This window comes from Babylonia areolata, chromosome 21 (assembly GCF_041734735.1).
Source record: "Babylonia areolata isolate BAREFJ2019XMU chromosome 21, ASM4173473v1, whole genome shotgun sequence".
Classification (NCBI taxonomy): domain Eukaryota; kingdom Metazoa; phylum Mollusca; class Gastropoda; order Neogastropoda; family Buccinidae; genus Babylonia; species Babylonia areolata.
Window position 1 is genome coordinate 49,103,036 of NC_134896.1, and position 21,248 is coordinate 49,124,283.

The following is a 21,248-nucleotide window of genomic DNA, read 5'->3' on the forward strand; positions in this document are numbered from 1 at the left end:
GTGTGTGTGTGTGTTTAAATGCAACTCTATGTGTGTATGTGAGAAAGAGAGACAGACAGATCTTTTAACTGCTTTATCAGCAGTTTCATTGCCATGAATGCCTACATGAGAAGGCACCCAACAAAAACTGACCACAGTCCCTTTAATCATCAAATAATTTACCAAATGATTTGCCTCAATAAGTGAGGTCTTGTTTCAAGGCTAAACAATTCTAGAGCATAAAGTACTGATTTGGAACCAACAAAGAATGCTATTTTCGAGGAAACTATTTGATGGCTCACTAAGTAATTCAGAGCTTGTATAACAGCAATCAGCTCAGCCGTGAACATGGAAAGATGTTTTCGAATAAAGTAAGATTTTGCAACTTTAAAGGCTGGGATATTATTATAGAAAGCCGCACCAGCATTTTCGTCATTATATCATTATCACTCAATCAATAAATTCAGGGTGAAAAAAAAAAATATATATACATATATAGATAAAAACATCACCCTTCTCCCTCCCGTTGAGCATAAATAAAACCAGAAAGCCGTGATACTCAACAAGATCAGCATTCTACTAACAGAGATACAAAAAGAATTTTAATCACATAATTTTATTCTTTTTTAACATCAGAGGCAAAATAATTTCACACTGCGTGAAAGACACGGGCTTTTGAATGTTAGTTTATTATGAAAATTTGAAAGAACTGTCTTCATCTAATGGTTGGTTTTGTTTTTTTTACTCTTGTTTTTATCACTTTTTTGTGGAACATTGCTGTGCTTTGGTAAACACTGTCACCGGTAAAAGCCTTTTCTATTATACAAAACTCGGGATATTGTTTTCAAGTCCCTTTATAAAACAAAAACTTTTTTTTACGTATAATCTAAATCGATATAAACCTTTCTGAAACCCTAGAATGCCGATAATAGCTGTTTTGGTAATGTGTCAGAGCGAGTAAGTCGTCACAGCGAGTAACCCTATGGTAGATAATCAAAACGTAGTAAACTAGTTCCTTCCCTTTGATTACCAAAGGTGTCAGATGGTGTGCTCTATTTTTATCGCACAGTTAAAAAAAAAAAAAAAAAGGGGGGGGGGGGACTCCGCGGTCTGATGTGTTTTATGGACATTCAAACCAACTGTGCTTACAAGCAGTAACTGTAACAAATCTCATAATCTTAAGCTGATTACATCATGAAAACAAGTTATGTATTTTTTTATGGTTTCATCTTTTACAGTGGTATTTTCATGTTGATGAGATCAGTGATTTCGATCACAAAGATACTCCAGGAAAATAGAAAAAAAAAAAAAAAAAACCCATAAAAATGCAACAATAAGCATATCTTTGAACCCAAGTAGAATGCACAACTCGAGTTACGCATTACTTTTGTGGTTTAATATAGGCTACTAACATAAGCCAACTGCTGACATCAAATGATTATACTGACGTCATAGTGCAAGACAAGACTAAACAAGAAAAAAAAACCCAAAAAACTACTATTACCACAACAACCACTGACAACAACAATAATATTAATGATAATACTAACCTAGTAACAACAATAATAATACATCACCTAAGGAGTAATGTAATGGGGAGAGAGAGAGATTAGAGGGTGAAACCGGGGCCATTCATCAAACTAAATTTTCTATATTACTGCAGAGAATATTTCATCGTGTATCTTTTAAGTCTGGAATCTTTTTGATTGTCCAATAAAGTCTTGCACAGTCAAGAAGATGTGTTCATTCTCAGGGGAACTAATAACTGGGTCACCTCGTAATAAAGTATTTACGTTTGTACTGTTTACAGGGAGAGTAGCAATTGTGTTCTGTCTTATACTGTTGTAATTTGGGCAGTGTAAAAGAAAGTGTTCGACTGTCTCTGCAGGATATCCACAAGAACAATTTGTATCCAGTCGAAGATGACGATCAAACAAATCTTGGTTAAGATTACTCATATTTAAGGGAAGTCTACAATGATGAATTTGTTCTTCTCTGTTACCAATGCAATAATGTGGGGGGGGGGGGGGGGGACGGTTGTGTCACTAGAGGAAAGGTATCTTTTTTTAAACAGGCTTAAAGAATCACTACATTTATGTTATCAGGGACATTTTTTTTTACAAAGTTTCAACATAATTGCATTTGTGTAGCGTTCACCAGCCGTCGGTCAATGAAGCCAACGAATAACGAATTAATCACATTCCTGAGCACGATATAAGCTGCTAACTGGTTATTGCTGCATTGTCTTTGTATACAAGTAAAACATGTTAACTGAGTAATGTTTTGTTTAAACAAACTCAGAATTACTAAATCAGAGAGAGAGAGAGAGACTGACAGAGACACACAGAGAAACAGAGAGAGAGAGAGAGAGGCGAGAGAGAGAGAGAGAGAGAGAGAGAGAGAGAGCCGACTGTCCACATAAACAAGCTTATGACAATCTTGAAGAAAGAAAGAAAAGAGTGCAAGCCAAAATATTCCAACCACCACAGCCAATGAAATAACAAGCAGTAAGTTCAGCATCCAAAGACATAACGTAATATACGAGAAAGTCATGACCGGAACATGAGTGGGGACGAAGGGGGTGGTGGTGGAGAATAAGCAAGAAAGAGAGTGGGGGAGTAGTAATGACGGAGGGTGAAGGAGAAGAGAAAAAAAAACACGCACACACACACACACACACACACACACACACACACACACACACACACGCACGCACGGGCCAAAGCGCACATCGCCTGCCACTTGCCCAGCAAACGATCAGCTGACGACACACATTCCTCATACCCTGCTCCACATTCCACGCACACCCCGGCCCCTCGGGTGCCAATCTAAAAATAGGTACCAGCTCACCACGGGGCCTAAAAATAAACACTGAAACGCTGTGGACCCGGGGAACACGGACGGCGGACGTGTGTATGTTTCTATTTATAGGTTCAGACACGGACTTCCCCGACGGACATTCCCCCTACTCCACGCCCCCCCCCCCCCCCCCCCCCCCCCGCCCCGCAAGGGAAGCCTCTGGCTTTATGTCACTGGGTCAAGCTACCACTGACCTGAATGACTGACTGCCATTGAGTTACATATTTAAAAAAAAAAAAAAAAAAAAAAACATCACTGCGGGCCAGCGCGCGCATGCGTTCGCTAAGAGTCCGTTCACCGGCACGTGCTCAGAGGCCCCCTCGGACGTGTAGGTCTATTTATAGGTTCTCCCCCCCCCCACCCTCACCCCCTCCTCCCTCTCTTTGTGTCAACCCCACATTCCACAGGACCACACAGGCAACCCCCCGCTACCCCCACCTCGCTCTCTTTATCTGTGTCAACCTCACCACTATTCCACAGGACCACACAGGCAACCCTCCTCCCTCTCTTTGTCTGTCTGTGTCAACCCCACATTCCACAGGACAACACAGGCAACCCCCCACCCCCACCTACCTCTCTGTCTGTCTGTGTCAGCCCCACTACTATTCTACAGGACCACACCCCACCCCCCCTCCCTCTCTTTGTCTGTCTCTCTGTGTCAACCCCACATTCCACAGGACAACACAGGCAACCCCCACCCCCCTCTCTGTCTCTCTGTGTCAACCCCACTACTATTCCACAGGACCACCCCCCCCCCCCCTCCTCCCTCTGTCTCTCTGTGTCACCCAATTCCACAGGACCCCCCACCCCCTCTCTGTCTCTCGTGTCAACCCCACTACTATTCCACAGGACCCCCCCCACCCCCACCTCCCTTCCCTCTTTGTCTCTCTGTGTCAACCCACTACTATTCCACAGGACCCCCCCCCCCACCCCCCACCCCTCTCCTCTTTTGTCTCTCTGTGTCAACCCCACTACTATTCCACAGGACCCCCCCCCACCCCACCTCCTCCCTCCTCTCTGTGTCAACCCATACTATTCACAGGACCCCCCCCCCCTCCTCTGTCTCTCTGTGTCAACCCCACTACTATTCCACAGGACCCCCCCCCCCCCACCTCCTCTTCCCTCTGTTTGTCTCTCTGTGTCAACCCCACTACTATTCCACAGGACCCCCCACCCCCACCCCCTCCTCCCTCTGTCTCTCTGTGTCAACCCCACTACTATGCCACAGGACTACACAGGTAACCCTCCACCCCCAGAGCTGACAGGGCACGGAATATAGGTCAATCACACAGATTCTCCTTGCATCCCTTCCCCCCCCCCCCCCCCACCGCGGACCAGCGCGCGAATTTATAGGTTCTCCCCCACCACCACTACCACCCCTCCTCCCTCTCTTTGTGTCAGCCCCACATTCCACAGGACCAGACAGCCCCCCCCCCCCCCGCCCCCCTCTCCTCTATCGCCACTACTTCTACTACTTCCACTACTTGAACAGCTGACATGGCACAGAAAATAGGTCAGTCACACTGCTCCGTTGCCCTCTTAGACGTGTAGGTCTATTTATAGGTTCCCCTCCCCCCCCTCCTCCCTCTCTTTGTGTCTGTCAACCCTCACAGTCCACGGGACCCCCCCCCCCCCCTCTCACCCCGCAGCCCCCCTCTATCCCTTTTGTTGTACGCCAGGCAGTGTGTGTACTAACAAGGAACAGCTGACGGGGCACGGAATGTAGGTCAGTAGGTCAGTCACGTACAGATTCTCCTTGCATTCCCTCCCCTGTGTCTCACGGGGGCCTCCTCTCCCCCACCACCACCCCGTTCCTTTGTCCCGAGCTCCCCCTGCGGGTTTCCCGTACCGGCCAATCAGAGGCTAAGGGGGGAAACTCGACCCGACACGGCCAACATGGCGAGACCAGAGACCGGTTATTTCCACGTGGTGCTTTAGGTCGCTACTACTTCTACTACTTCCACTACTACAAATTGTGGCACGACAATTCCATGCAAAATTAAAGAAGAAAACAAATACCGAAACCAAAAAGCAACAACAAAAATCCGCACACACAAACACATACACAAGAGTGAGAGAACGCACATGCCAAAATATACAGTCTCACAGACTCCAAAGCATGAAGAGCATGGTTTTACAACTAATTAAACAAACATTATCACCCGATATTTTAAATTCCCTTTTCTATTTCTGAAAACATCAAAAGCGATCCTGTATTCTATGACGGCGGCGATGGAAACAGAAGAAAAAAAACCCAACTCCCATCAACTGTACGAGGCTGCCGAGTTGACAAAATGGCGGTCACAACCGGTCAAACCATTCACTTTTTTCCCCCTTTCTTTTTTTTTAATGATATTACAGCGGTAACCGACGACGAAGTTTGATATCAAATATACGATTTCCTATCCCCCGAAATTTGATTTTAAAAACCCAATCCAACGGCGCCAGGTTGATTGAACATATCGCGCAGTCAGTGATGGCTCTCTGAAACGCAGGACACTTGGTCACGAACACAAGTGGGACCAGGCCGGTCCGATGGGGTGATGAAATCGTTTCGGTTTGCGATTTTGCAGCTTTTTCTTTATGCTTCTTTCCTTTCATTTATATTTTTGATGTAAATGTTTTATATCATTCTTACTTTTTTCCTCTATCCCTTTTTCTTGCTTGTTTAAAAACCAACAACTAAAAAAAAAAAAAAACGAAAAAAAAACCATGAGTCACGTTGTGGGCTAGAAGAAAAAGGACAAGTCACGACAAAGTAATGTCGTGTGACAGGGTAAGGCTTGAACATCCGGTGGGTTTATTTATATATATATATATATATATATATATATATATATATACATATATATATATACATACATGTAATATCAGTCACGGTTAATCAAAGAACGCAGACAGACAATTTCAACACAAAATGAACGGAGTAAAGAAAAGAGGAAAACCTCACACCCAATCAACATGCACGGCGCACGACACGAAACCGCAAAGACACAAACAACCGTGTACTCGTGCAGGCAGGCCAGCACGGCGGACAGAGCTTTGGCGGGTTGAATTTGAGATCCCAGTCTTTCGAACCTTTCATGATAACGCCGAAGTTGATGTCCGATTAAAAACAAAAAAAGAAAAAAAGATGCAGACATGCTTGTAATAAATGTGAGGGTTTTTTTTCTTTTCTTTCTTATCTACGGATTATGAACGTTGAGTCAAAAGTAAGCTAAAGCACATAAGGAAAAAAACGACAAAGAAAATGTCACACACACAGAGAGAGAGAGAGAGAGAGACAGAGACAGAGACAGAGAGAGAGAATCAAAGAAAAAAGTAATGAAGTTGAAGATAGTTACCTTTGCCTTTCCCTCTTTTCCTGGCTTTTGCTTGGGCCTTTGCCTCGGCTCGTCTCTTCTTTTCTTTCTGACCCATAGTTTTTCAGACGTCAAACTTTCAGTGATACGGGATGGTTCAGTCGATGTGTCCTCTCGGTTGTCCTCATCGAATGTGAGACTCACAATACCTTCAATCCGGGTGCTCGAAGTCGGCTTGAACGGGAGACTTTCGGGAAAAAAAGCTTCGGCCAATCACGGCACAGAAACATAACGTTGTGTGGTGAGCAAGACCTACTGGCTACAGCCAATCACTGCACAGATGTACCCGACCGCCTTCGTGACGTGTACGCTAGACCGTAAACAATGGAAGTCACGTCAACGCCGGTTATGTAATCCCAGATTGTCACTTGCCGTCTCTTTATCCATTAGGATTACTGCAACAGCGACAATCGTTCCAATCGATATTTATTTCTTGATAAATCCATGAAGAATACCATTACTGAGACAATCGAAACGATGAAAATTATGAAACTTAAACTTATAAAACTTAAACAGTCTGGTTTCATTCCACTACGTTTATTCCAGGAGAGTAAAAACAGTGTTCAGGCCTGTACTGTCTGACGGAGGCAGACTGATGTCGAGTCTGACCATGAATAACACGGAGCATGAGCAGGTGACAATGTTTTGTGCGAACACAAACACATAAACACACACACGCGCGCGCACACACACACACACACACACACACACACACACACACACACACACACACGCACGCACGCACGCACAAAAAAAAATCGATCTGTCTGGTTATTTTGGGGTTTGGTTAGTAAACTATTTTGAAATTCAGATTAACACTTGAAGTGATGTCTTTTGGACGGAAAATACTGTAGGCTCTGAAAAGTATGTATCTTAAAATTCATGATAGTGCTTAAATTGTGTATATGTGCATACTATATATGACTGGGAAAGAGAGCAAGTACCATGCGTATGATTTATGTTATTAATGAAGTATCTATATTATCACGAATACAATAAAATGGCATAACATGATTGTTAATCAGTCCTGAAATGGCATATAATTGGCAGCTGGACTAAATGAAATTAAAGGTGGTTGTATCTGGAATTATTACTACAAGTACTGAGGTGCTCTTTGGTTAAGTATCAGTATTAGTAGCTCAAGGAGGCGTCACTGCGTTCGGTCAAATCCATATTCGCTACACCACATCTGCCAAGCAGATGACTGACCAGCAGCGTAACCCAACGCGCTTAGTCAGGCTTTTAAAAATATAATAAATATATATTTTTAAATAATAAATAAAGATAAATAATAATAATAATAAATAAATAAATAAAATAAATGAAATGAATGAAGTAAAAAAAAAAATTTTAATAATAATAATATAAATAATTAAATAAACTCAAATAAATAAATAAATAACAGATAAATACATAAAAATACTACTAATAATAATAATATTTAAAAGGCGCAAAATCTTGATTAGGTCAACTCTAGAGAACAAAAAAAATCTTTGGTGTGTGTGTGTGTGTGTGTGTGTGTGTGTGTGTGTGTGTGTGTCACGGTTGTTGTTTTCTTTGTCTTTTTGTTGTTGTCGTTGTTGTTGAAATTTCTTCAAAACTCGAGTGTGTGTGCATATGGGAGATAACATTTCCATATATTTATATTTTGCGATTTCTTTTTGTTGCAAAATATGGTGTACTTATTATAGTTCACAACCCCTTCAAATGGGGCTTTGGCCTTACTGAATAAAAATTCTGTCATCTGCTTTTCACGGATAAGGTCAGGGCCGATATTTACTACAGTATTTTTTCAGTTTCGCTTCAAGATGGGGTTATGATCGTAACATGGATTTCCTACACACACACACACCCTCACCCACCCCCCCCCACCCACACACACACACATACACCCCCCCCCCCCCCCCCCCCCCCCACCCCCCCCCCCCCTTTTTTTTTTCTTTTTTTTTTTTTTACTGTCGGAAGAACCATGTGCTCAACGGTGGTGACCACTGCCTACCGCATTTTCATCATTCTCTGTTCATGTTGTCAATATAAACTGGAACATGCTTGCATGCGAGCTATCTTTATAATATTGGCTGTGGTAGCGCCCTTTAAACCAGAAAACGGCCTATCGTGAAGTTGTGAATATCCATGAAGAATACTGCAATCGTTCTAATCCGTGGATACTTTTTTATTTATGGTATCTCCATGAAGAATACTGTTACAGCGACAATCCTTCCGATCCGTGGTAACTTTATTTTCTTTTCATCTCCATTAAGAATACTGCTACTACAACAATCGTTCCAACCCATGTGAAATTTTAACTTAGTTTCTGGTGGAGGGACAAAGAGGGGTGGTCCTTTCTTCGGGGTGTTTGGGTGGTTTAGTACTGTACCCGCTGTCCCAACATACCCCTTCCTTCCTTCCAGCTGTTTTCGCACGCCCCGGGGTATGTATGTAGGACAACGTTGTGACTCATCGGTCCGAATGTCCAACCAGTTTAACGATACCGTATCGGGGTCGGAGGGTGATGGGGTGGTGGGGGGTTTCAGTGTGTGTGCGCGCGCGCTTACGCGCTTTATTTCGTGTTTTATGGTATCTTTTCCTTTTCAGTGAGATATATACATCCCTCACTGAAAAGGAAAAGTCGTGTGTGTGTGTGTGTGTGTGTGTGTGTGTGTGTGTGTGTTGTAAAGAGACAGAGAGGGAGACAGACAGAGAGAATGGATAGCTTATTCATGAGGCCATTGCCCCACACAGGGATTTTGGTGTGTGTGCGAGCATGCGTACCTTCTGTGTGTGTGTGTGTGTGTGTGTGTGTGTGTGTGTGTGTGTGTGTGTGTACAGACAAGTACCAGTACACAGCAAAATGGCGGGTCAGACTGCCCAGTGACTGGGAATAGAAGAACAGCTGGATAGACACCAAGGCCTGGACCATCCCTCCCTGCCTCGCCCATCAACCCCCTTGGCAGTTCACTTTCACGAAGACGCTTGACGAACACAAGTACACACCTTACCCCCAACACTCGGGAAACCAGTGGAACGCCTTGGAACTTTATTTTCACAAAGACGAACACAGCAACACCCCACCTCCACCCACACACTAGTCCCCCACACATTGTCATCAAAACCAGTCCCCCCGTCGGCGAGAACACTTCACCCAGCCTGCCCGTGTTTCGTGTGTCAGGGGATTTTAGTGGTGTCGACCGTCTCAGACAGCTGGCATTATGCAATTCTGTGTGTGTGTGTGTGTGTGTGTGTGTGATTCTCTCTCTCTCTCTCTCTCTCTCTCTCTCTCTCTCTCTCTCTCTCTCTCTCACGCACACAGGGGCAGTTAGCAGTGGAACAGATGAAACAGGTTGTGCACAGACAGGGTGAAGAGAGAGAGTCGGATTCGGAATGGTTTAATGGACTTTGACAATAGGCACGTATACACATCATATATATATATATATATATATATATATATATATATATATATATATATATATATATATCTCGCTCACACACCTCCTGCCCTTCCCCCCACCCCCCTATCATCACATCCCACTTATACATATATATCAATGCACACCTACAAGGCTCGTAACATACTCAATACAGCGGTGTCCATCTGAAATACAGCAATCCATTTGGAAAATTCCAGGCAGGCAAGATCTGGACATTTTTCATATACAATTACGATATATGTAACAGAATTATGGTGAAGAGACAGACAGACAGAGACAGAGACAGAGTCAGAGTCAGAGACAGAGCAATGCTTGTTGACAGTGGCTTGGTCGTGTGTAGTGGGGGAGGGTGGGGGGTGCGTGTTGTGGGTCTGGTCACGGTCTTTCACAATTATTTGAACACACACACACACACACACACCATTTACACACGTGTGCGCGCGCGAACTACGGAAAGAGGAACAGAGAGAGATCGAAAGACATTCAAAGAGAGACAGAGAGACATAAAATTAATGGAGAGAGAGAGAGGCAGGGAGAGAGAGAGAGAGAGAGAGAGACAGACAGACAGACAGACAGACAGACAGAGAGCATCTTACAGCTGCGCGTGTGTTTTCAATGAGTGAATGTGTGTGTAGTTTTCACTCAATAGAACTCAAAGGTCACTTGTCAAGCTTGGTTTACAGCGCCAACAGGTCCTGAAATCTGATAATTATCCGCAATACAAACCAGCAGCACATGTGTGTGATGGATCCACTCCATATAAACTGATCATTGCAACATGTGACCGGTCAGCTTCTCATTATCTGATAAATACTCCCAGGGACCGAATTGACAGGGCTCCAACTCTGAGCGAAAGGCTCCCCCCCCCAACCCCCCGAGATAAACATGACTTGGCCGGCATGTCCGTGTCGTCGTGTGGACACACACACACACACACACACACACCAGATCTATTTATAGCTCAGTGCCCCTTTTTTTTTTTTTTTCACTTTCAAAGACGTCTCAAAACGTGCGGGCTTATCCATATACGTTACACCACATTTACTACATTAAAAAAAAATAATATTGATAATATCCAAAATAAATCAGTTAAAGTAAAAATTGTCCTGGTTTCGTTGCTAAACTGTTATAACGTAAAAGTATGGTGGTCCCTCATTCTCGTCCAATGAAAACAGACATGACTAGACAATACAGATTTTTTCCCCACTTCTCACGGAATGAAGAGAATTAACGTATCAAAGAGTAAGATGCGCCACTACAAAATTTAAAGACGCTAGTTTGAATTCAAAATCTATTTTGAAGCACTGATCTAAACCAAAACAAAACACCAACAATACATATTCAAAACAGCTATGTCACTGGGGAGGACGTGTGTCCGCCATTGATATATTTTTATATATCAGCGGTGCCCGCACGGAGGTCAAGGTCTGGGTTCCCACAGGTTTGTAAAGTTTTCCAAAAACTGTAGTACAAAATGGATATAAGTAGATGAAAGGGGGGTGCGTGGCGGGGAGGGGGGTTGTAAAGCTGAAGGGATTCCCAGGAACTTACAAAAGACCGCTGGAGATATCCGTGCTTTCCTGACTTTAAGAGGCGCGTCACATGATCTGTGCTCTCGAAGTTGAATAGCTCTCCCAACAACAAAGATGATCGAGAGATGCAGAATGTGCGAAACAGCAAGCTTCTTAAATTGACTGTTTGCTCCAAGCTTTGTTTTTCTTGTTGTGCACTTATTATACAGTGTTTGGTTGTAGCAATGGAGAATTATCAGCTAAAGGACTGCGTTCTTCATTGTCAAGCGCCTTTCGCGATATCCAAGATGGCCGCGGAACTCTCCCATGGTCTATTTGGTGGCGGGGGAGAGGGGCGGTGGGGGTGGGGATGGGGGCGCGAAGGGGGAAGGAGGGGGGGAGACAGGTGTTGAAGTGTTCACTCAGGCACGGTCACACATGGCCCCAGGCGAACGATGAAGTGTCCAAGCTGAACCATTCCCAGACAGCATGAAGCCCATCAAAGAGCTGGGACCCACTTAGTTTTGCCCAAGTTACGTCGGCACAGGGGATGTGTATGTGCCTGCGTGTGTGTTGTGTGTGTGTGTGTGTGTGTGTGTGTGTGTGGAGTTAGATGGATTAGATGGGGTGGTGGTGAAGAACACACTTGTGAGAGTGTATTAACTGTCCGCTGGCGTCTAAAATACGTAATAATAAATGAATGAATAAATGTCATTTTATGCTTGCTATATTGTATTTACACCTCTATCCTTTTTGTTTCTGAACCCGAACAGAAGGAAACGGACACAGACGTATGAATTCATGAGGAAACAACACCCACGAAACATCCAAAAAGAGTGAGAGTGGGTGGGATGGGATTTGGGAGTACTTATGTGATCCTTTAAAAAATAAAAATAAAATTAAAAAAATATGTTGTGATGGAAGCTGTGAAATGATAGGGTGGTGGGTGAGGGGAGAGCGGAGGCACGTGATAGGAGAGGAGAGGACAGGAGAGAGAGAATTCTGAGATTTGGTGTAGGGGGTGGGGTGAACGGCATGGATGAGACGGGATCAGATTGATGTGTGTGCCTGTGTGTGTGTCTGTCAGTCAGTCTGTGTGTGTGTGTGTATGATTATATTTGAATGTACATATTTTCTTAACTTACCCATAACTTTATATATAAGTACTTAGTTTTATCTTTTTATTGACATTTTTTTTTAAAGAATAGAATAGAATATGTCTTCATTACCAGGTGTACCGGGGTCACAAGGAACAATTAATGAAATAATGTTTGCACGTGTTAACAAGTTAATATCTGTACATGTGTTTGAACAATAACCCAATCATGAGTCTTGAACCTTTTATAACTGAAAAGTTCTGATGCTGATACTTTTGGAAAAAAAAAAAGTTTACAATTCACACACACACACATACACACACACACACACACACACTCACACGAACACACACACACACACACACACACACATATATATATATATATATATGTGTGTGTGTGTGTGTGTGTGTGTGTGTGTGTGTGTGTGTATACATGTTCATTCAGCCAAAGCGGAACTAATGCACTGTGCATGCATATATATGCATATATTTAACACATTTTGATGTTGTAACATTTGGTCATTATGGGAGGAACTAAAACACCAGTATCCAGTAAACTGTTATGCCTTCGTATAATTGTACGTGAGAAACTTGGAATATGTCTTTCCACATTTTGCACCAATGAAGAAGTTTTTAGCCTTTATATGTTTGTGTTTCCATATAATTTCAGCTGCACAGTCATCAGAATGATACCCAAAAGACATCAGACCCTGAAAACTAGAATGAGCAGGACAAGATCTACCTGCCAGAGGACCACTGTTCTGGTGTTTCCTCCAGTCAGCAGCAGCGGTAAGTGGTACAAGTCAGTTATGAGAGAGATTTTTTTTTTTTTTTAAAATATTTTTGCCAGTGGGAACGTTTCTTTTACGAGCCTAAGCTAGCCACGCAGGGAACGTATAGTATATTACTGGTATTAGTGTAACTATAATTGTATCACACTATCAGTCCACTGAAAATACTCCAGGCTTGTGGAAAGAAAGTGTAGTACAAACTAACAAAGAAACTACCCTGTAATTGTATCACACTGTCAACTGAAAATAATCGGCCAATACAAAGAAAGTAACAAACTTATAATCTGACAGTAATGACACTTGTCATCAACTAACACCCATACATTTGCAGTATACTAATAGATAAAACTAACTGCTTAATCATACATACACACATTCACACACACACACACACACACACACACACACACATATATTAATTTGAGTGGCTATGAGTGACGTGTGTGTGAGTGTTAGTCACTTAGTATGTGTTTGTGCGTTTGGTGTTGGAGTTTGGTGTTGGCGTGTATGTAAGGCCAAATTTAGACAAAAGGTGTGTGTGTGTGCGTTTGAGTTAGATGGATTAGATGGGGTGGTGGTGAAGAACACACTTGTGAGAGTGTGTTATCTGTCCACGTCTAAAATATGTGATAATAAATGAATAAAGAAATGTTATTTTATGCTTCCAATATTTATATTTTATTTAGACCTTTTTGTCTCAGAACCTGAACGGAGGGAAATGGACACAGGCTTATGAATTCACGAGGAAACAATACCCAGGAAACAAAAAACGTACAAAGATAAACAGCACGGGTCCAAGTACAGATCCTTGCGGAACACCATATATAACTGATGATGGGAAAAAATTGATGGCCATTTACCGTGACTGTTACTGCCCTGTTTCTAAGGTAGCATTGGAACCATGACAGTGCGGAGCCAGAGATACCAGCGGAGTTTAGCAAGATAGAATGCTCAATGGTATCAAAAGCGAAAGATCCAGCAAAGTAAGAACACAAATTTCACCATTGTCAAGGGGTGTTACAATATCATTCACTATCTTTACAAGTGCAGTACCAGTGCTATGATGAGGTCTGTATGCTGAGTAAGTTGTTGTGAGTCAAATGATCACTAAGCTGCAAAAGAACGAGACGTTCTACCAACCAAAACAGAAAATGAAGATGTTAAACAGGACGGTAAAACGGATAATCTTCGAATCATCCGGATCAAGTGAAGGCTTCTTTAGCAAAGGTTTTACCAGAGAATACTTGTATGAATCAGGAAAGTTTCCAGACGTTAGAGAGTCATTCATTATGTCAGAAATGAAACGCAATGGAGAAATAGCTTTGAAGGGAAGGGATCAAGTTCACATGTTTTTAGTGGAGAAGAGAGAGTTGTATGTTTGACGTTCAGCGCGCGGATACAGAACAGAGGGGGGGGACGTTGCGCTCACCTTGACAATAGCTGCCCACTTGTCCACAACCACTGAACATTGCGTTTTGCACGTGCACAAAACTGTGTTGTTGGGAGAGACAAATGGCGGGCCGGCGCAATTCAAAACTGATATGAAGGAAGGAATGGAAATCCAAAACACAGCGATTCTGATGTAGTTTGGGGCACACATATGCATCCATTGCACGAAGGGATCCATTATCCAACACTCTGCAGAATTTCAATACACAACACCAACCACAACCAGCACAATGACACTAAAATATTGAGAGCGATAATCACGCAACCTGAAGCGTGCTACCCTGGAGCCGAGTGAAGTTGTCGTCTCCTTCACGGCACTCACTCAGTTCAGTTCAGTTCAGTTCAATTACTCAAGGAGGCGCCACTGCTTTCAGACAACTCCATATACGCTGCACCACATCTGCTATGCAGAGCCTGACCAGCAGCATGTACCCAACGCGCTTATAGTCAGGCTTTGAGGGGGAAAGTGCATAAATAGATAAATCGGTACATCATTGAATTAATGAATGATCAAAGAAACAAAGGATTAACGAATAACATATGAAAAAAAAGTAAGCAGATAGATAATGAAATGAAATAAAATGCGGGAAAATGAAACTGAAATAAATGAATAAGTAAAATAAAAAGACAATAATCATAATCGACAAACAAGCAAATAAACGTAAATGAACACACACACGCGCGCGCCACCACCGCACACATACACACACATGCACAACAGATATGCAACAAATATAGTTTCACAGAAATGAAAGCAGAAACAAAAGTGCACAAGCCCAACACTACACATAAAAGCACACGAGCCCCGACACACACACACACACACACACACACACACACACACACACACACACACACACACAAAACATTATGAACACACACGCACATTCCAATATTCCACAGCTCCAACACACACACACACACACACACACACACACAACATTATGAACACACACGCACATTCCAATATTCCACAGCTCCAACACACACACACACACACACACACACACACACACACACACACACACACACACACACACACACAACTCATATGTGTCGCGGGAGGAAAAATTACATTATTGACCTTTTGTTGTTGTTTGTTGTTTTTTTTGTTTGTTGTTTTTTTTCTAATTCGTGTGCCTGTGTTGATATTTTTGTACAATATATAAACCTCGAACGCCTATTGTTTCTGTGTGCTTGGGTTGCAAATAGTGTTATTTCTTGTTTTTTCACGTGCGGTTTTTTTTTGTTTGTGTGTGTGTGTGTGTGTGTGTGTGTGTTTGTGTGTGTGCGTGTGTGTGACGGAGTCGGGGTAAGGGTAGTAGGGTTGGAGTGGAGTGGAGCAGGGAGAGGTAGGATAGGGGATAAGGGTGTATGAATGGAATGAGGGATTAGTTAGTAGGTTCCCGTGCAGGCAGAAGCATATGAAAGCGGAAGCCCTTTCAATGGTTTAATCACTAAAGTTATTACTGGAAACCAATGCCTGCAAGACACAAATAACAGCCATAAATACAATGTCCATGATGGATGTATGTATAACCATGGATACACGAGGCAAAGACCAATACTGGAAGGGTACCTGGGCAACTGTTGAAGCTTCCTGGTTGCGGGTTGAGATGGCTTGAATGAACTTGCTGAAGACATCCGTGAGAACCAGACTGGATTCCCGGCCATCACTGGGAGGTTCCAGTCTGGTGAAGTCAATGGCTAAGATTTCAAATGGGCGGCTGGCCAGTAATGGGGAAACTGGGGTGTGAATCTTGGTGGGCAGGCGGTTCGTTCCCTCACAAAGAAAAGTATAACATGCGGCAACGTGGAGTTTCTCAGAAATGAAAGCCCAAACAAAAGTATAACATGCGGCAACGTGCAGTTTCTCAGAAATGAAAGCCCAAACAAAAGTATAACATGCGGCAACGTGGAGTTTCTCAGAAATGAAAGCCCAAACAAAAGTATAACATGCGGCAACGTGCAGTTTCTCAGAAATGAAAGCCCAAACAAAAGTATAACATGCGGCAACGTGCAGTTTCTCAGAAATGAAAGCACAAACAAAAGAACAATATGTAGCAATATACAGTTTCACAGAAATGAAAGCACAAACAAATCCATATCCGTCCCTCACCACCCCACCTTCCTGTCTTTCTCTGTCTAATTCATCATCCAGATCAAAATGTAAACTGTTCAGTCTTTAAGATATCGTCTTATCATCCACGGAATTGAACATATCTAATAATCAGTGGCTCAAAAAGATGCACACACATTAGCGAATACATATGAATCCCTCGTTTTTCTGCTTTCTCCAGAAATGTATGTACCGACACTCAAGTTTGTTAAAGTAAGTCAAGTGAGGGACTAGGGCTCTGCCGGTCGGGGCTTGATCCCGGGGGCCGCTTCGGTAGCCGGAAAGGCCTGGTCCTGATGCCTGAAACAGTTGATGGCTTCCTTCCCCCCCCCCCGCCCCCCCGCCAACCCATCCACCCACCAACCCCTGGGCCCACCATTTTTCTACCCCCTCCATTCTATTATCTAGGAAGGTGGGTCATGCTGATGCGCTCCTCCCCATTATGGTGTCAGAATGGTCAACGTGGTGACCGTGGACTCCTAACAGGAAGAAGAAGAAGAAGAAGAGTGCAGACTTCAATGTGTGGACATTCAGTGTACCCTGGTTCAGCCATATGTGATCAAATCCAAGTGAGGCAAGAACAGATTTAATAAAGTGAGTTCTGCTTTTCAATCATGACATTATAACAATGTTTTATACACGAATTCTCATGTGACTGTTATATGTATCCAAAATGAAATAATTTGACAGACAATTTTCATGCTGACAGGAAACCGTCCAAATTCACCTAGTACCAGAAGGTTTGATGCTTTATTGTGTACACCCAGCAGTCGTTTGCAGAATTTGATGTGAAGGTTTTCATAAGGAAAATTGTTAAGCTTTTTTTTCTGAAAGCTCATCTAGTGAGAACGGAGTGTTTGCGTCTCTTTGTTTTACTGCACAGGGAAACCACAACTCTGCCCCATGTGACATAATATGGGTTATCAAAGAGTCAAACAAGTTCAGCATTGTTTTTACGTTTTTGTTTTTGCTTCGAATTGAGCGCCTGAGAAAATGGGCCGCTTTTGTCGCTTGTTTAGTAAGATGATCCTGTGCAAATTCAAAACTTCCACTTTTGTGGAAGATTATCCCAAGAGATTTAAATCGATCAGCTGTATTTATGATATCTTCTCCAATCTTGAAAAAGTGTGGAAGCACAGGATCATGTTTGGAGAATATGGACTACCTTTGTGCCTGTTTACTTTGAATCCCCATTGATTGCAGTAGTCGTGTGTGTGTGTGTGTGTGTGTGTGTGTGTGTGTGTGTGTGTGTCTGTGTGTTTGCATGTGTGAATATATGTGTGCGTGTTTGTATATTATGTCTGCAGTTATGTATGTGTGTGTGCATATGTGTGTGATGGACAGACCTCTGTGTGTGTGTGTGTGTGTGTGTGTGTGTTGTGTGTGTGTGTCTCCGTCCTCACCTTTGGCACACCCTCCGCGTACATCACTATGTTGAGCGACAAAAAAAACCTAAAGTTTACAAAAATCTTTTTGGTGGTAGATGAATCCTCTTTGTTTAGTGGGATACGACGCTTCGAACCATAGGCCCGTTGTCAAGTGATGAGAAGAGGACAGTGTGAACAGGAAAGCCCTATGTGAGAAAAGGGTGATGACATCTCACTACTTTCTGTTTTGATGGACCATGCACACTAAAACACTTGCTGATCACCATTCAGTGCAATACATACTCACACACACACACACACACACACACTCCACTATATAGAGCGCTTCAATGTCCCCCGCCTTGACCAGCATGCGACTGGGAGGCTTCCCCGCTGTGCGGTACACCTGGCGAAGCACGTCCTTCTGCAACACTGCGTCGTCATCATCCCCATTGATCGCAGTAGTCGTTCAGTCTGTTTAATTTTGTTTCTAGTCCATTTTTAGTTGTTGACAGGATATCAAAAAGAGTAGGAATGAGTGTATTACCTTGTAGGGTTCCTCATTTAACAGTGATTTCTCGAGAGAGGCTATGGTTTGTTCGGGTACATATCGTAGCATTATCATACATTGCCTTTATAATATTAAAACAAGGCCCTGTTATTCCTTTCTTTTTCTTTTTTATTAAATTTAATTTTAACAGTAATCCATCATGCCACACAGTATCAAAGGCATTTCAAAAGTCAATGAAGAGGCTGTATAATGTTCCTTTTTTTTTTTTTTTTTTTTTTTTTTGCTTGATTATATGGTATCAATTACTCTTTTTAAGGTAAAAATATGGTCTCAAGTTCTTGTGTGTGCGTGCGCGTGAGGCAGGGCTTGACGGGGGAAGTGAGAGAGATATCCATGTATTTATTTGTTTGAGTGTGTGGTGAAGTGGGCGAGAAATTCTGTTTAATGTACCGTCTCTCATATCGGTGATTGTGTGTGTGTGTGTGTGTGTGTGTGTGTGAGCAGTTGAGTAACTTTATTGATGCATCACACCTTATCTTTTTGTCATGTAAAGTCTTATGTAGGTAGGGTAATTATGTAAGATTTGTCTTGTAGATGAATCTAGGGCTTGTGTATCAATGATAAACCAGTAAAGATCAGGAAATCAAATGAAATGAAATAAGGTAATATGCTAAAACTTTGAGTGGATACACCACGAAATTATGATTATTTTAGCTGGCATTCTGGTGGGAAAATGTTGGCAAAATTTAGCTCAGAGCCCAGGCGTTCTCTGCGGGGATCATGCCCAATGATTCTACTCCTCTGTTCTTTGGGAGAAAATGTGTGGTCTTTCTTCCTTTTTTTTTCAACATTTTTTTATTCAGACAAAGGTTTACAGATACAAAATTTATATGTTTTGTGCATTAGAAAGTATAGGGTAAGCATATAATCAAGTTCTAAGTACTGACAAATCTATAACAGCAAAACAATATAAGTTCAATGGCAAAATTCCAAGGTAGCATTGTGTAGCTTAATCTTGTATCAAACAGTTATAAAGTGCCCATTTTTCCACAAACTTGTTATATTCCATAGTTATGTTGAAGGCATACTTGTCTACTTCATATGCCTGTTTGAGGTCTTTTTTTGAACATTTGTAATGTTGGTTTTACTTTGTTGATTCTACATTTGTATACATAGAATTTAGCTACCAATAAAATATATGAAAAACATTCATCAGTTTTCATTTTGTTATGTCCAAAAAGCACCAGTGTGTCATTCAGGTTAAGTCTATCACAATGTAAACACTTTTCTTTTAAATATATCACAAACTCCTTCCCAAAATGTTGTACATGGTTGCATTCCTATAAATAATGCCGAATTGTATCTCTTTCTTCCTTTCAAAAATTATGTGGGAGCATTCCCATCTTCATCAAAACCGAATTTGACACAAGAATATGATAATTAATTTTCCTCTGGAACCATATTAACTTTATTTCATGTTTTTTGTTTTGTTTGTTTGTTTGTTTGTTTTTTGTATTGAAAAAAATGTTTTTCCAGTCAAGCTTGTTTTCAAAAATCAAGTCCCAGTTTTTACAGGCATTTGGCTTTTCTGGTTTTCCAATTATTATTTCGTAGAAGCATTTCGTTCCTCTTGGGGCCTTTATCATTGTAGTGTATGCTTTATTAAAGCTGATTCCATTGTGATCATTGTTTTCAAATATTATGTTCTTTTCTCTTAGAAAACTTTTAACTGAATTAACACAACCGAAGTACTCTAACATTGGGACTCGATTTTCAATTTTATCTTGGAATTCTTGAATATTTAAAAAATGTCCATTCCCTTTCACAATGTCTTTCACATAATAAACTTCTTTTCTGACCCAGTCTTCAAAATACAAAACTTTACCATCAATCTTAAATTTGTTATTAAAAAACAAAGGTTCCACCAGAATATCTTGCTTAACATGTATATCAGTTTTGTCATAAAATTCTTTGTAGCTACGAAACACATCTTTCCAAAAGGGGTTTATTATACGTCCTCCAACTGTAAGAACTACTGGGCCATATTCTTGTAACATTTCAACTTCTGGACATTCTTTTGATAATATAGTTTTCCATTTTGGTCGAAACGACATATTGTAACATTTTTTCAACCATGTCAGTTTTAAAGATTTTATGAATGATAGAATATGTGGAATATTTATACCCCCGTTTTGTACACTGTGCACTGCCACGGATCTTTTAACTTTGTCCTTCTTTTTATCCCATACAAAATTAACTTTTTTTTTTCTTTTTTGGGGGGGGGGGGAGGGGGGGGGGGGGTTGTTGTTTTGTTGTTGTTGTTTTTAAGGTGATGTCAGATGGAGGTGGTAGTAGGTCGGGCAGGGGCAGGAGAGTGGATCATGGGGGAGGGGGGAGATGGGTAGTAGAATAGAACAGGGGGGTGGGGGGGGGCGGGGGGGGGATAGTAGGATCGCGGAGGGGGTGAGGGGTGGTAGTAGGTCGGGCAGGGGCAGGAGAGTGGTCATGGGGGAGGAGGGAGATGGGTAGTAGAATAGAACAGGGGGGTGGGGGGGCGGGGGGGGGGGGGATAGTAGGATCGCGGAGGGGGTGAGGGGTGGTAGTAGGTCGGGCAGGGGCAGGGGAGTGGATCATGGGGGTGGAGGGAGATGGGTAGTAGAATAGTACAGGGGGGGGCGGGGGGGGGGGGGATAGTAGGATCGCGGAGCGGGTGAGGGGTGGGGTGAATGGGAGAAGGTAGAGAGCAGGACAGAGGGTAGTAGATGGGGCA

The 21,248-nt window shown here is 42.4% G+C and overlaps 1 protein-coding gene across 1 annotated transcript in view; it reads right to left on the minus strand.

Annotated features, from left to right (window-relative positions):
- Positions 1 to 18,027, minus strand: part of LOC143296638 (uncharacterized) — a 36,110-nt gene extending 18,083 nt beyond the window's left edge. The window contains exons 1-2 of the mRNA XM_076608669.1: positions 18,004 to 18,027; positions 16,061 to 16,264 (exon numbers count right to left, since the gene is read on the minus strand). Of these exons, the coding sequence (XP_076464784.1) occupies positions 16,061 to 16,264; positions 18,004 to 18,027 (228 nt within the window). The remainder of the gene's footprint in view (positions 1 to 16,060; positions 16,265 to 18,003) is intronic.
- Between the last annotated feature and the right edge of the window lie 3,221 nt (positions 18,028 to 21,248).